General features: G+C 36.1%; 2 protein-coding genes and 1 pseudogene across 3 annotated transcripts in view; all 3 read left to right on the top strand.

Moving 5' to 3' along the window:
• LOC120186787 (probable plastid-lipid-associated protein 14, chloroplastic) overlaps nt 1-15,959 on the top strand; it is a 30,694-nt gene that overhangs the window by 10,042 nt on the left and 4,693 nt on the right. The gene's annotated exons all lie outside the window — the stretch shown is intronic.
• On the top strand, nt 354-3,185 carry LOC120186788 (annotated as a pseudogene).
• On the top strand, nt 5,804-15,175 carry LOC120186786 (histone-lysine N-methyltransferase ATX5-like). Of its 2 annotated transcripts, XM_039190636.1 has the most exons (23): nt 5,804-7,413; nt 7,519-7,574; nt 7,653-7,866; nt 8,223-8,351; nt 8,450-8,518; nt 8,617-8,685; nt 8,794-8,885; nt 9,022-9,114; nt 9,517-9,652; nt 10,003-10,108; nt 10,221-10,320; nt 11,132-11,256; nt 11,426-11,571; nt 12,229-12,333; nt 12,862-12,926; nt 13,025-13,238; nt 13,592-13,678; nt 13,800-13,856; nt 13,943-14,032; nt 14,236-14,322; nt 14,489-14,563; nt 14,660-14,760; nt 14,856-15,175. In XM_039190636.1, exons 1-23 carry the CDS (start codon nt 6,451-6,453, stop codon nt 14,944-14,946), a joined length of 3,270 nt encoding a protein of 1,089 aa, XP_039046567.1. In that variant the 5' UTR covers nt 5,804-6,450; the 3' UTR covers nt 14,947-15,175. The 2 variants fall into 2 exon arrangements, with proteins under 2 accessions (XP_039046567.1, XP_039046568.1); XM_039190637.1 differs by lacking the exon at nt 8,223-8,351.

Raw genomic sequence — 15,959 nt, 5'->3', positions numbered from 1 at the left:
CAAGATGATATCTATTAAATATAATTTTTAATCACTTGATATTGATATTTAAAACCCTAATATTTTTTATCTAAAATTCGAGACTTCAACAAATAACAACAATTATTTTACTGTTAAAATCACTCTATTGGTATAAAATTTATTATATCAAATACACTATTGACATCAAATTAAAAAATTATTAATCAATAAACAACAATTCACTTACTATATACCACCTTTTTGTTACATCACTTTTCTTTTCCCCTTGAAAGAAAAATCTTAAAACTGTACTACTACGCCCTGATGATGATTATAAAAGTAAACAAATTCTTGCTTCCCAAGTCATTGAAAAGCCAAGACCAACCCGAATTTCTTTCAAAAGCATCTTTCGGGTGCTGTAAAATATTTAGATATTTTGCTCTAACTCGGAACTGTGCTTTCTACCGAATTAAACATCTCTCTTTCGTTGAGCGAGTGAAAGAAAGTTCTGTTTTTTCCTTCTTTTTCACCGAAGAATCAAAGGAAAAGTGTGTGATTTTCGTGGGTTAGAAATGTATGCATAGACTGGGTTGTTCTTCCTGTACATGCAGAACTTTTCTAAAGATTTTGAGCCGTTCGAAGAGTATTACAAAACCCAGAAACCCAATGCCTCAATGGTAATATTCATTATCTCAATCTTTGTTTTTGATTTGGTTTCCTTTTGGGTGGTCTCCATTTGTTTGATTAGTTCTAGTTGTGAAGTGGGTTTTAGCTTTGATTGCTGCCTCTTATTTGAAGAATTCGGTGCTCTTTGATCTTTGCTTCAATGGTGAAAATGTTGTTTTCCTGTTAAAATTTCAAGCTTTTGAGTGATTTTCAGTGTTAAAAAGAAGTATTTTGGAAGCTTCAGACTTCATTTTTATGCTTTTTGGGTTCCCGTAAAATGGAAAGATTCCGATTACTTTATTCTCCTAAAACACTTTCTCAGCAACCAAACAAGACTGAAATGGAAAAAATAACATTGAAATAATCTGTGCATGCTGGACCACGAAAAGGAAACCAAACAAAGAAAATATGATTGGAAAATGATCTTTCAATACTCTGAGTTCCGTGTTCTTGAAGAATTCTTTCATTTTCTTCAACTTCTAAGTGTGAAAGGATTTTCCACCTTTTAATCCACTTTGCATAGTGATTGAAAAAGAGAGAAAATCCCACAAGTTCTTAGTTTTTTAAGTCCTTGAAGTTCATATTGAGTTTTATTTGAGTTGGTGTGGAAAGTGAAAATTAAACTTACCCTAAGAATTGTTGGTGTGGATATTTCTGGCAAATATTCATCACATTACCAGAAGAACTGTTATTTGTTGAGGAAGATTTGAAATTGATTATCAGGTTGATTGCTACTAGTAGTTTTTTCAAGATCTTTTCCGTCGAACCTTCGAGTTTAACATGTTTGATGATGATGTTAAGCAATTCATTTGTAGCAGACTTTCTATAGGATAAGACTGTTTATCAACGAAAAGGAAGAGATGTTAATGAAACTGAACTCATATGTTGGATAGCATTGGTTTCTCCATATGGTGTTGACTAGAGTACAGTCCGGGTGACGAAAGCGGAAGTGTGTTTCTTCCATACTGAATTATAGTTTTTTACTTCTTTTGCTTTCAGTTAAAGATCATATTTTACAGTTGATTGTGCTTGTTTCTCGGCCTGCCTTAATCTTTTCTTGCATGATGCAGAACGACATGGTTCAGGCCTCCGCAACTGAATATAACCTTGAAGGAGAAGTTGATATGTTCAAGCTCTAGAACCATCACCGAAGAACCGATTGTGGGCCTTGATCCAATGACTGCAGCCATCGTTTATCTCGTGTGGTGAAGATGTCATCACTTCAGAAGGACTTAAGGCTGCGGATATCGAATTATTTCAAATGAGCAGCTTCTAGAGGTTTTCTACGAGTGTGAGAAGGATCTAATGGCAGAAGCAGCATTAGAAGCGCAAGTGGGTCCTGGATTTCGAGACTCCTGTGTGAAGATAGATGAATGCCAAAATCAAGAAAATGAAGTGCTCAGTGATGCATCGTTCCAGAAAGCGTGAGCTCGGGTTCTTTATGTTCAATGGGATCCGTGCAAGGGGCTGCAATCGAACCTAGTTTTCTGGATTCTCTGTTATGGATTTTGGTTCTGTTTATACAATGAGGAGAGCATTTAGTGAAGGAGATATCAAGGTCAGCCTTAATTATCTCTGCGTTGTATTTCTATATTTCGCTTCTTCCGAAACTATTAGTCCACGTTTACACTTGCTTCGATAGATCATGCACCAGATTTGAGAATGTTAAGATCGTCTTCCTTGATTACCTGGACAAGGTTCTTACTACTTACCGTCCATGCTACTTGGTTTTCAGCGTCCGCCGTGCTTTCGGTCGGAAGCTGAAAACTAACCTAAGGACAAAGCCGTCTGGTTAATTTGCTAACATTAAGTAAATGCTTTTTAGAAGCCACTTATGAACACAACAGTGTTTATCCCTTTTCAGATCACACCAAGATATGTGGATCCTGCTTTGCAATTAAACTCTACTAATTCGTAAAAATGCTTATGTGAGTCAGCTACCGGTAATGTGACAGACACTTGATGACACTGAGTTTTTATGGCAGACACTCGGCAATGGCAACGTGAGCATCATCCATTCTCCCGTCGAGAGGCCATTAACCGTCAGCAGCTGTTCTCCGAAGAACGAAGGGAAAAGCTCTCCAGATACAGGGACAAGAAGACGAAGAGGAATTTCGAAAGGAAAATCAAGGTAAAAAAACATAAGTTGTTCCCGTTCCCGCCGATGTCGTCAATTGCTTTAACTTGTTGCTTATGCTTAGCCTTTAACATATGGCAATACGTGCAGACTTCATGGTTATTATCATATTCCATTATCTATAATGAAAGCTCAACAATACGGTTTTCCTCGCCTAGTATGCTTGCAGGAAGGCTCTTGCCGACAGTCAACCGAGGATCCATGGAAGGTTCGCAAAGATCGAAGAATCCGATGACTCTAAGAGGAAACCACCGTTAACTAATTAAACGATCACCAACTAAACCTGAACTAAGTTGCTAGGTCCAAAGAGGTAACGGAAAACGAGTAGTGGCGGAGATCGTAGACAGGTAATTCGAAATAAGCCATAAACCATCTATCGAGTAATAGTTCCACGTTTTTATCTGTATTTGCTGCTGTAATAAGCTCCTTTGTAAGGATGTATAGTGTTTGTTCAAATAAAATGGCAAAGCTGAAATGTACTTCATACGTAGTAAAAAAATGGTGTTTGTAAATATTTTTCTATTCTGCAATGAGTTCAGTTCATCTGGCAATCTTATAGCACTAGCAGAACGTGTGTATATAATCCTATCAAGGTCGTTTTCTTTTAGGGCCGTAAATAAGATAAGACATATCATGACTCGAGAATTATTAAAACCGACTCGATAAATACTCATTCGAAAATTAAATAAATGTGGTTGCCAAAGCTTGATGTAGTTTTGTCAATGAAAATACTTATTTTTAGTATTATCATTAATGTCCCACTATTCTCAGTTTGGACAAACACAGTACAACTTGATAGTAAGTTGATGGGATGGCTTAGTGTAATGTGTCGGGTATATTCAGGTTCGACTAGATAGATACCTTCGAAAAACATGACACAAGTACACCATATTCAATAAATACAAAAATTATATATATAAAAAATCCCTGTCGGCATATCTCTAGAATATATGCTCACCAAATATGATATTTTGTCTAACGTTATCACATGTATTATCACAGTATAATCATACTTATATAAATGATATCATATAAGCTATTATTTATTAATTTTTTCAATTATTAAAAGTTGTAAATGATCCTTCAATTGTTGTGTGTAGTTTGTTGATCCTTTTGACTATTAAAAGTTATAAAATAGTCATCTGACTATTCATACGTTCAAAGCTAATCATTTTCCGTTAAAAAATTGATAGTATTTGAGCTGGACATTTACCTGTTGATTGTGATATGATAAAATATGATCTTAAAATCTTAAAATAATTATCATATTTCAGTCATCATGTTAACATATAGTTAGACGACCATCGATTTTAATAAAAAGAACGATTTTTAAATAATGAATAGACGAGCGACTATTTTGTAACTTTTAATAATGGAAGAACTTAATAAAATAGTATCCTATAGTCAGAGGACCATTTGTATATTTACCATTTTTATTAATCTAGGGTGATTTCAAGTGACGGTATATGTTACTCTCGATCATTTAATAATACTTAAAAGCCCTACAATCCTCGGTGCTTGAATCCAAAACTTATAGGAACAATAATCCCTTTAATCACTGAGATCGCTTGATTTGTAGATGTGTGGATTATCATATTAACATGATTAATTGTGATCGATCAAAAGAAATATTAATACAATTAAAAAAGTTTGAAGGTTAAATCTACAACTAAAAAAGTACACTATTGTTGATGCTTTTGATCAAAAGTTTGGGTTTCTACTATTATAGTCCCTGTTTGGTGTTGAGGCCCAAAGAGGCAAAGAGAGTAACCTGCCCATGCCCATGCCCAGTGACTAGTAGCCATGGAAAGGGTTTTGCAGACAGAACATAAGCTTTGATCTGAATATTCTAAGAAACTGAAATCTTAAACTTTGTCATCCTGTAAGAAATCACACAATAGCTTTTGTTAGGTCAAGTTTGGACATGAAAATGGATGAAAAACCAACCAGAAAGGAGTCTGGGTCATTTCTTGAACAGGCTTTTGTGTTATAAACTAGGGATATGTCTCTGCCTTTGGGTCATGGATGCCTCTACATAAACATAAAGTCTTTCTACTTTAGGCAAGTAATTTAAAATTGATTGACAAACAAGTCCAAATTATGTACACCAAAAAAGGAAAGCCCTAAATATCTTAGATCCTTGCATGTTTAAGTACTTTAACAAGCTTTTGTAAGGCATCGTAAGGACCCTATAAAAAAGTGAACCACTGTTCGTCTCCTCTTTTTCCTCTTTCGACTCGAACTGGTAACAGTATCCATTTCATTTTGCCGCCCAAGTTTCTTGTTAAACAACGTGTTATTCTTACACGACATTGATGATTTCTGAATAACTTGTTTGTTGGCTGTCATGTTCTTCGAAATCTGGTAAAAAAGATTGGGAAAGAGACGAGAAAAAAACAGCCCATATACCATTCATTCCAAGAATACGGGCTAAAATTCAAGAACAAAGAATAAAACACCCGACCATGGAGCATCGGCCAAGGTAACATTAAGTTCCGACCAAAAGTCACCGGACCGGGATGCCTTCGTTTCATTTGCAGACAAGTCATGGACATCATCTAAGAGTTATCTACTCGTCTATGATCAAACTAAACAAAATTTCCACGCATGATTCGAACGATTGAATGAATCCCATGGCATCAAATTACCATTCCAAACAAAATCCTGGAGTTCATATGGTGTCACAATTTATCACAGACCCAATTCCATTGCATCAATATATATATATATATATAACCAATTTCAGGCTTGGTGGAAGTCTAGAACTACAAATTTGACACTACTAAAAACCCAATCTAAAAATAGTTTCCAAGTTTCTTGGAATCATCATCCCTCTGTGCTGAGAAAATCAAAGGAAAAAAAGAGAGAAAGCTTTGAACTTTTTGATGGTTCTTGTTGTGATGGCCATAACCAGATTGGTGAGTGAGTAATAGGAATCGGAAGGAAGAAGAAAATCGAACCTACCAAACATTATAAGCAAAGCAAAGGCCCGCGGCACAAGTTATGTAATCCCCCACTTCCACATTGTACGCAAATACAATAACACAAATATTACTGCTCTTTCTTTCTCTCTCTGTCTCTTTCCTTTCGGCCTTTGCTTTCGCAAGTTATATAACGCCGACCCTCTTCTTTTCCTTCCTTCCCTCTCTCTTTCATCTCTCAAAACAACGAAATTCCCAGAAAGTCTTTCAATCTCGGCACTGTCGTCGTCAATGAAAAAGAATAAAGCTTTGATTACGTTTGTAATTCAGGAATTTGTAGGAAGTTTTCTGGTTTTGGGTGTTTGACCCATTTTTTTTAAATAATGTTTTGGGAAATTTAATTCAATGGTGTTGTCTTATCGTTCCTTTTATATACTCTGAAATAGTTTGAGTGAGAAAGCTCAATCTGGAACGAATCTCTGTTCCATTACATTCAATCCACCCCACCCAATTTTTCTCTTCTTCTTCTTCTTCTCCGATTTGTCATCGGTCTCTCTTCGATTCATCTCTTTGTATCAAAGAAGGAAAACCCGGAGAGAGAGTATAGGTGCTGGTCCAATTTCTTTTTTTTTGGGTGGGGAACTGGGTTTGCAATTAGGGTTTATGGGTGTTTTGGGAATTGGGTTTCCACTTTAAGATCGACGTTGATTTGAAGTTTCCCCCCTCTTTATGTCGATTAGGAGGGATTGATTGATTAGAGCAGATATGATAATCAAGCGCAACCTCAAATCGCAAATGCCGAGTCTGAAACGGTGCAAACTCGGTGATTCAGTAGGTGAAGATGAAGATTACTTGGGTAGAACTCGCAAGAAACGGAAAATCAATGACTATTATCCTCTGGCTCTTCTCGGGGAGGTCGCCGCCGGCATAATTTCGTTCGGCCTCCATCGTATCATTGCCTCTGAGGCTGATAAAGGTTTCTCGGCTTCATGGTGCGCCGATGTCTCATGCTCCCCTGATGAAGTTGAATCCAAATCCAAGGGCTTAGATTCATCCAATGCCAAGAACCGTACTGTGGAGATTTCTCGGCCACCACTTGTGAGGACCTCCAGAGGACGAGTTCAGGTACTTCCTTCGCGATTCAATGATTCTGTAATTGAGAACTGGAAGAAAGAAAGTAAAACTAGCTTGCCCGATTGTAGTTTAGATGATGGTGATGACGATGAGGATTATGACTTTGAATGCAAAAAGGATAAATCTAGTTTTAAGAAACCTAATAATTGTAAGCAGAACATGAAAAATTGGCGAAGTGAAGAGAAGAATGGTTATAAAGGGAAAAAATATACTACATTGTGTGGGGAAGATGAAGGAGAAGCAGGGTATGGTAAGACTTTTAATAATAGGAAGTACTTGAGTTTCCGAACCTCGTTAATACGTGAGCAATTCGTCAAGGAGAATGAGAAGGATGTCAATGGGATTGACACTGTTGATTTAACAACAGTGAAGAAGGCTTCACTTGAGAATGGTGGGAGGAAAGATGGGTTGTATGGGCCGGAGGATTTTTATGCAGGGGATATAGTGTGGGCAAGGCCAGGGAAGAGGGAGCCATTTTGGCCGGCTATTGTTATCGATCCAATGACGCAAGCACCTGAGCTGGTTTTGAGGTCTTGTATACCTGACGCAGCCTGTGTAATGTTCTTTGGACATTCTGGGAATGAGGGCCAAAGGGTATGGATACTTTCTTTATTGAGTTTATGTTTGTGAACTTGTTTGTTGTACGATGTAAATTATAATTTCGTCATTAATTATGTTATTTTGAATGATTATGGACAGGATTATGCCTGGGTTCGGCGGGGCATGATTTTCCCCTTCATGGACTTTCTAGACAGGTGTGTTGTTTGTTTTGTTCAACAGCTAAATGAACTTTCATTCGGAAATGTTGCTTAGGTAGTGTTCTTTATGAATAGGTTCCACGAGCAACCAGAATTGCATAGGTGCAAGCCTAGCGATTTCCAGTTGGCAATGGAAGAGGCTTTTCTAGCAGAACAGGGTTTTACAGAGAAGTTGATACAGGATATTAACATCGCAGCTGGAAATTCATCTTATGAAGAATCTGTTCTTAGATGGGTTCAGGAGGCTCCTGGTCCAATCCAGGATCACGATTATCACCTTCCTAATCAGGCAAGTTGATGTAGAATTCAACATATTGTTTCTTTGGATACATGTTTATTGAATTTTCAAGTCTTTTCCAACCCCCACATTTTGAATCCCATCCACTAGCAGGGACATGGGTGATTTTACTTTTTGTCCTTGTGAAATCTGTCTTATCTTTACTGTAACCCGAGTTCTCTTTCTTTTACCGGGGAGGGAGGGATGGGGGATTAGAAAAAATTTGAGCCTTCGATGCATTAGAGAGATTTTGAGCTTTATGTTTTGCCCGGATTGTGTAAGAGAGCATTTTCCATATCTGTTTTATATGCTTATCTAAAACAATTGGAACACAAAGGTTAATGTTCTCGATTTAAATATATTTGCAGGGCTTCTTTGGGAAATATAAGGACACAAGACCTTGTGAAGGCTGTGGCATGAACCTCCCATTTAAAATGGGAAAGAAAATGAAAGCATCTGCTTCTGAAGGCCAATTTTTGTGTAAAACATGTGCTAGGGTCTGTTGCAATGTCTTTTCTGTATCTTAAATTATGATTCCAATGTTTTATGCTTTTGTTACTTTTCATAACCGCTTGCTTTTTTTTTTTTATTGCAGTTAACTAAATCAAAACACTGTTGTGGCATCTGTAAGAAGATTTGGAATCATTCAGATAGTGGAAGTTGGGTGAGACGACCTAGAAGCTCTGGCTTTGTTTTGTTATCTTTCTGCTAAGGTGCAGCTTTTTTTTACTAATTTATTGCTTCATTATTTTGCGGAGTCAGGTGCGATGTGACGGTTGTAAAGTTTGGGTGCATGCAGAGTGTGACAAAATTCCCAGACATCATTTTAAGGTCCGTGTCATGTTGTCCGTCTCAATTCATTATTTTTTCTGACCTTCTAAATGGAGCCAATGATTCAAATTTTGGATTTCCCTGATCAAATCCTATTTGCTTCTCCAGGCTCTGGGGGCCACTGACTATTACTGTCCTACGTGCAAGGCAAAGTTTAACTTTGAATTATCTGATTCAGAGAAGTGGCGGCCTAAAACTAAGTCTGTTCTATTCTGAAATTGATATTTTTGTCTGTCAATGTGTATATTGTGATTTACTTTGTTTTACAAAATTATTCTGGCTGATTCTTTATTCTTCACTTCAGTGTTTCTAATGCTTGTAAAACCTTTTGTGCAGATCAAAAACTAACACCAGTGAACTAGTTTTGCCTAAGAAGGTTACTGTTCTCTGCTGTGGTGTTGAAGGCTTATATTACCCAAGCCTCCACTTGTAAGGAATTTTTTTATTTGTGAATAAGTTTCTTTTTTTTCGCTTTTCCACTTGATACCTCTTAAAATATCTTCACTTCTTCAGTGTAGTTTGACTTCTTTGTCTGTTTTCCACATTGTCCAGTAAGCATATATATTGGTAAAGATTTATTTTTCCATTCCAGAAAATTTGAGGCTACTTCATGTAAAATTTAAATCTGCTAAGCAAGCAACGTTACAGTCTTCTTGCTGGGATTTATCTAAATCTATTAAAAAAAAGTTTAATTTTCTCTAACAGACAAATAATCTTAAAGTGCCTTCAGTGATTTATATTTTGAGTGGCATAACTATTTCCATCTGGGAAAAAAATTAGCTTTCTGTATTTTGACTGGGAATCTATTCATTGTGACATCGTCTATTCCAGAGTTGTTTGCAAGTGCGGGTCCTGTGGGTCTGAGAAGCAAGCGCTTAGCGAGTGGGAAAGACACACTGGTTCCAGAGAACGGAATTGGAGGATTAGCGTGAAGGTGAAAGGTTCCTTGCTGCCATTAGAACAATGGGTTTGTACAACTTTTGGACCTTTTTCTTTTCAGATCTATATTTCCTATCTCTGGTCATAGTTTGCACCTTTGAATGTAAAAGATATTCTGTTAAAAAAAACATGTTGAATATGACATTTTATTCTATTGTAGTGTTTCACATCTTCGGTTGACTTTAAGTTGAACTTTAGAGTAGAGGGGGAGTATGTTAACCAAGTTCTTAAACCCTTGTATCTGTCTTCCCACTCTTTATATTAGTAAAGGAGTCGACTTCTCAGAAGATACATCATTACTTGCTTTCATTAACTGTTTTGGCATCGTTTTGCTTCTAAGGATTTTTTTTTCCACTTGGTGCACGTCTAACCTTGCAGATGCTTCAGTTAGCAGAGTTCCATGCAAATGCAACGACCTCTACCAAACCTCCTAAACGACCACCGATAAGAGAGAGAAAGCAAAAGTTGCTTGCTTTTTTGCAGGGTATTCTTCTAGGCATCAGATTAGCAATTTCATGATTGTGCTTTTCTTTTTTTTTTTTTCCTTTTTCTCCATCACCTTTGGGTTATGCTAATTATCACATTTGTTGTGACAGAAAGATATGAACCAGTTCATGTGAAGTGGACAACTGAACGCTGTGCTGTATGTAGATGGGTCGAAGATTGGGACTACAATAAAATTATTATATGCAATAGGTAATTTTTGCAGTATTTTCTTTTAGGGTAAATTATGTGTTTAGTACCTAAACTATCAGTTTTGGTCCGTTTTAGTACCTCAACTTTCAAAAATTTCAAAACCATGCCTAAAGTTTACTTTTTGTTTTCATTTTAGCATCCTACCGTTAAAAACTTTAATTTTTGTTTCATTTTAGTACCTCGTTCAAAATTTAACGTTAAGTTTTGAAAAAAATTGAAAGTTTAGGTGCTAAAACGGGCCAAAACTGATAGTTTAGGTATTAAACGTGTTAAGTTTTTAACGGTGGGTACTAAAATGAAATGAAAACTAAACATTAGGTATGGTTTTGAAAAAATTGAAAGTTTAGGTATTAAAACATACCGAGATTGATAGTTTAGGTACTAAATGCGTAGTTTACCCTTTCTTTTATGTAAGACTAGATTTTTTACGGATCCATCATTGGATGCACTTTCATCCACTGTTGTATAAAAGCATTGAGTTTAGGTTTTCTTATTAACTTATACTTTTAAAGTCAACTTCTGGTTTTCGAATAATATTGATCTTTAAAGTAATTAAGTTTTAAGTGTACAAGGATCTTTTTTACCACTTTTAATTAAGTTTTAAGTGTATAAGGATCTTTTTTACCACTTTTATATCTCTTTTTGTATGGCCTTGTGAGGTCTGCACTAGTTCTTTATTGTCCATTCTTTTTGGCAATGAATGTCATTTGATTCAAGAGTTAAGAGCAAGCTTGATAGGAAATGCATGATCTTGTTGGTTATTATACTAGAGCAAATCATATTTTTATGATGTTGGTCATTTTTTAATCAGATGTCAAATTGCTGTGCATCAAGAATGTTATGGAGCAAGAAATGTTAAGGATTTCACTTCGTGGGTTTGTAAAGCTTGTGAAACACCTGAAATTACACGAGAATGTTGCCTTTGTCCCGTCCAAGGTATAGTTAGTTAATCATCTCTATTTCTTCTTTGTTTGGTTAAAGCTTGTTCTTTGATTATCTTACTATGGGCGGTATATTTGCAATCTGGAAGTTAGTTTCCACATCTGTAATTATTCAATTTAGTTTATTTTTTTATAGTAACTTACATGGTTTCCCCCCACTTCAGGAGGTGCTTTGAAGCCAACTGATGTTGAGACATTGTGGGTTCATGTTACTTGTGCTTGGTTTCAACCTGAAGTATCTTTTGCAAGTGATGAAAAGATGGAACCTGCTCTTGGAATCTTGAGTATACCATCAAATTCCTTTGTGAAGGTAGAATTGCTCTTTTAGTCATCACTCAATTGTGAAGAGCTCTCCAGTCCTTGTAATCATGAAAGTTTTATGATATCATTTCCTTAAACTAAGATTCTAAGTAATGCTGGATTCATGTTGTTTTGAGTGTCTGAGGCCACTCATCTGCACATCATTTAACAAATCTTGCTGTGGACAATGGCTGCTGCATTGTGGGAAACTCAAGTATTTCTTGTCTTGGAGAAATTATAGTTGATGCTCGATTAAATAGTCACTGGACTGGAACTTGGAGTTTTCCTTTTGGCACAGAGATTTAAGTTTAACCAATTGAGTCAATAGTATTAGTAGCATGCTCTTTTATGAGATATTTTTTGCAATTGTAGATGCCAGCTCCTTTTATAAATTTAGTAGAAGTAACAATGATTTACATAAATTAATGCATGCATGCTTATCTGAGAAGTGGTTCCTTTGAACATTATAGGATTTTCTTGGTATAAAATGACTAGTTCCTACTGTTATCTTTGGGATAATATTTCTGCTAAAATATCCAAACTTTTATTTGTAATTGTGCTAATTGTGGTTCTGTTTTGTGTTTTGGGCCTGAAGACGGATTTATAGCTAGTTCCTATTGGTTATATATATATGCTTATAACTGTGGCTTGTTTACATAAACCGCAGATTTGTGTTATTTGCAAGCAAATTCATGGTTCTTGCACACAGTGTTGTAATTGTTCAACGTATTACCATGCTATGTGTGCTTCAAGGGCTGGTTACCGCATGGAGGTAATTTACTTTTAGCTAATCTTTCTACCTCATACTTGCATCACCCGTTATACACTTAATCAACATAAGATTCTCCCTCTTTGGAATCTACCTTCAATTTCCTTTGAATAATATGACATCATTTAATTTAATTGGATTAATATGAATAGATAGTAAATTTTAGAAATTGATACTTAATCAACTCTGTACCTGAATGAGAGTGAAGCATGACTCACGGTTTTGAAGAGTGCAGTTGTGCATAGGAAAGTGATAGGCAGTGTACCCTACGGTAATGAAGGTTTTTAGTTTATTACATCCAATCACGTTAGAATTTAGAATGTTATAACATTGGTGGGGAAAAACTAATAAACCGCAAGAGAGACTTGGAAATCTTCTGAACTATTATGCGAGTTCTGTATGTAGGCATGTCAAATGCTCTGCCTAATTAGTATACTAATTTTGATTTACTTTGGATTTTACTTGTCAAAGATCATCCAGTTGATCTCTTGTTACTACTAAATTTATTTATCTGTTCTGTTTAAATTGCAGTTGCATTGCTTGGAGAAAAATGGTAGACAAATGACAAAAATGGTGTCATATTGTGCTTATCATCGGTATGCTTTAATTATATCTGTCGTATTTTTCTTTCTGAGCGATATCATATGTGCTAATCTTTGTTTGTTGTTTTGATTCCTATTTCAACCTCGTACAGCGCACCAAATCCAGATACTGTTTTAATCATACAGACCCCTCTAGGGGTCTTCTCTGCCAAAAGCCTTGGTCAAAAGAAGAAGAAAAGTGGGTCAAGGCTAATTTCATCAAGCAGGCTGAAAATTGAAGAGGCTCCAACTGTGGAAACTACCGAGGTTGAGCCATTTTCTGCTGCTAGGTGCCGGGTCTTCAAAAGATCAAACAATAATAGAAAGGTAAGCTTACATGAAAGTCTGAAATGTTTGTACATAGTCTGTCAGGGTATTTGTATGCTTAAAATCGTTCCTGGTACAAGTTTTTGCCAGATGTTTCTTGGCTCCTTTTCCTTTCCCCAGTGAGCTGAGCTGAAAATCTAGTGGTTTATGGGTTAAAACTTTAAAGTTGCATTCTTTTTCTAATGTAAAGGGAAAGGGGAAGGGGAAAGAAAGAAAAGCGTCGGATTTGGCGTCCTTTTGTCAATTCTTTTCCTTCATGTTGCTTTATCTTTTCTTTTCTGAATCACGAGAAAACGATTCAACCCTGTCTCTCCAAATTATTTTATTCTCATTAATATTCTTTCTTTACCTAGAGAACTGAAGATGAAGCCATGCCCCACCGGTTAATAAGACCTTGCCATCATTCTTTAAGCACTATACAGAGTTTGAATGCATTCAGAGTAAATTTCTCTCCTTTCTACAATCTCTGAGTTTGCTTACGTTTTTTGTCCTCTGAATTTGAATTCCAAAAGAAAGCAATCCTTTATTTGCATCCATGATTGATTTTGTTCAATCTAACAGATAGTAGAGGAGCCTACAGATTTTTCATCTTTCAAAGAACGACTCCAGCACTTGCAGGCAAATTTCCAATCCCTTTCCCCTTTTGAGAACTTAATTTTCTGATCAGTTTTGCTAAACAATATGTATGTACATAACAAATGCAGAGAACTGAACATGATCGAGTTTGCTTCGGTAGATCTGGAATCCATGGGTGGGGCCTCTTTGCCCGAAAAAACATTCAAGAAGGAGATATGGTATTTTCTTGTTTAAGTTCTATAGGGTTAGAATACTATTTTCTCGGATTTCCATTGAACAGGGATGTTGGACAAACTTGGTTTAGGGCAGTGACATATTGCAAACTTTGTGTTTATGAATGATTGGAATATCAACCTTTTCTGATTCGCCGACAACTTGAATAAGTTTTTACATGGAGTGAGAAGCTTTTGTTTGTCTTCAGGTCCTTGAATACCGTGGGGAACAAGTGAGGGGAAGTATTGCTGATCTAAGAGAAGCACGCTACCGACAAGAAGGAAAAGACTGCTATGTAAGTGATTTATTTCGTAAATTTGCCAGTCTTTAGATTGAGCAGAATTGTTGAAGTCATTGTATTTTGAAGCATTTGAAAGCGCCACTTCGTTTGTTTAGCTTTTTGCATATATGATATTCTTGAGTCTAGACTGAAATGTGGTAGCAACATATTATGTTTGCAGCTGTTCAAGATCAGTGAAGAAGTCGTGGTGGACGCCACCGACAAAGGGAACATAGCGCGCCTAATCAATCATTCGGTAAGCAAGCATCTTGTTGACGAGAGAAATTATGATGGGACTAACAGGGTTGAATATCTCTTGTAATTGATGTTTTTTGGTCTCTGTCTCATGCAGTGCATGCCCAACTGTTATGCTAGGATTATGAGCGTCGCGGATGATGAGAGTCGGATTGTTCTTATTGCCAAGACTAACGTCTCTGCCGGAGATGAGCTAACGTACCTATCACTCTCTGTCTCTCCATCTCTCTTGCTCTCCGTTATTGATTATTGGTCAAATTTCGTAATGCTCTGTTTTGATGACCGGTTGCCAGGTACGATTACTTGTTCGATCCCGATGAGCCAGAGGAGTTCAAAGTCCCGTGCTTATGTAAAGCTCCAAATTGTCGGCAATTCATGAATTAGGAATTATACACACACAGCATAGCCATTGCTTCTCTGCAAGGAAGGTGACCGACCCAGTTGCCCTATTCAAGAGGTGGAATCTCATAGTCGATCTATACACCCTGATTTGTATTTTTTTCCCCAGAAAAAGAAGAAATGAAAATGCATCTTCCCTCCCATTTCTTTTCTTTTCTTTTCTTTTTACGATAAATTTGATGGTTAATAAAATGATTAGGATTTCCCAGTTGCTCTTGGAACATTCGTGTATGTATATCTGTTAACAATCAACGTTCATCATCTATAATTAATCTTTAAAGTAGTCAAGTCAAGAGAACGAATATCTGATTTTCGAAAATATATGGACTAAATTTCAAAGATCAAAAAATAAGGAGACCGAAGCACAATTAACAAAGTCGAAACAAAAGCCAAAATCATGCCGGAGAGTATTGGATAAGAGAAATATGTCAACCAATTACAAGCGGAGGAGGGAATTGAAAAGGATGGCGTGGCGAGCAGCAAGTTGATCAACCGGAATAATGTAAAATAATTTAGGGTAAAGTATACAAACGGTCCCCTGATTAAAAGATACTATTTTATTGAGTCCTTAACTATTATTAAAAGTTACAACATGGTCCCTTAACTATAGGAAGTTACTTTGTTGAGTCTATTGACTATTAAAAGTTACAAAATGTTCACTTGGTTATTCATTATATTCCAAACTTTTCATTTTTCATTAAAAATTTAATAGTCATCTGAGTTGGACGTTAACATGATGACTGATATATGATAGTCGTTTGAGATTATAAGATCAGATTTTATCATATCTAAGTTAGTAGGTTAACGTACAACACATACTGTTGTCAAATTTTTAGCAGAAAATGATGAGTTTGAAATATAATGAATAGTTAAGTGACTAATTTGTAACTTTTAATATTTAGGGGACTTAATAAAATAAAAATCATATAGTCAGATGACCATTTATGTACTTTACCCAATAATTTAGGGTAAAATATACTAGAGAACATTGAACTATA

The sequence above is a fragment of the Hibiscus syriacus genome, unplaced genomic scaffold, assembly GCF_006381635.1.
Source record: "Hibiscus syriacus cultivar Baekdansim isolate YM2019G1 unplaced genomic scaffold, ASM638163v2 tig00113719_pilon, whole genome shotgun sequence".
Lineage (NCBI taxonomy): Eukaryota > Viridiplantae > Streptophyta > Magnoliopsida > Malvales > Malvaceae > Hibiscus > Hibiscus syriacus.
The sequence above is the reverse complement of the archived record's forward strand: the minus strand, read 5'-3'. Positions and strand labels throughout refer to the sequence as shown.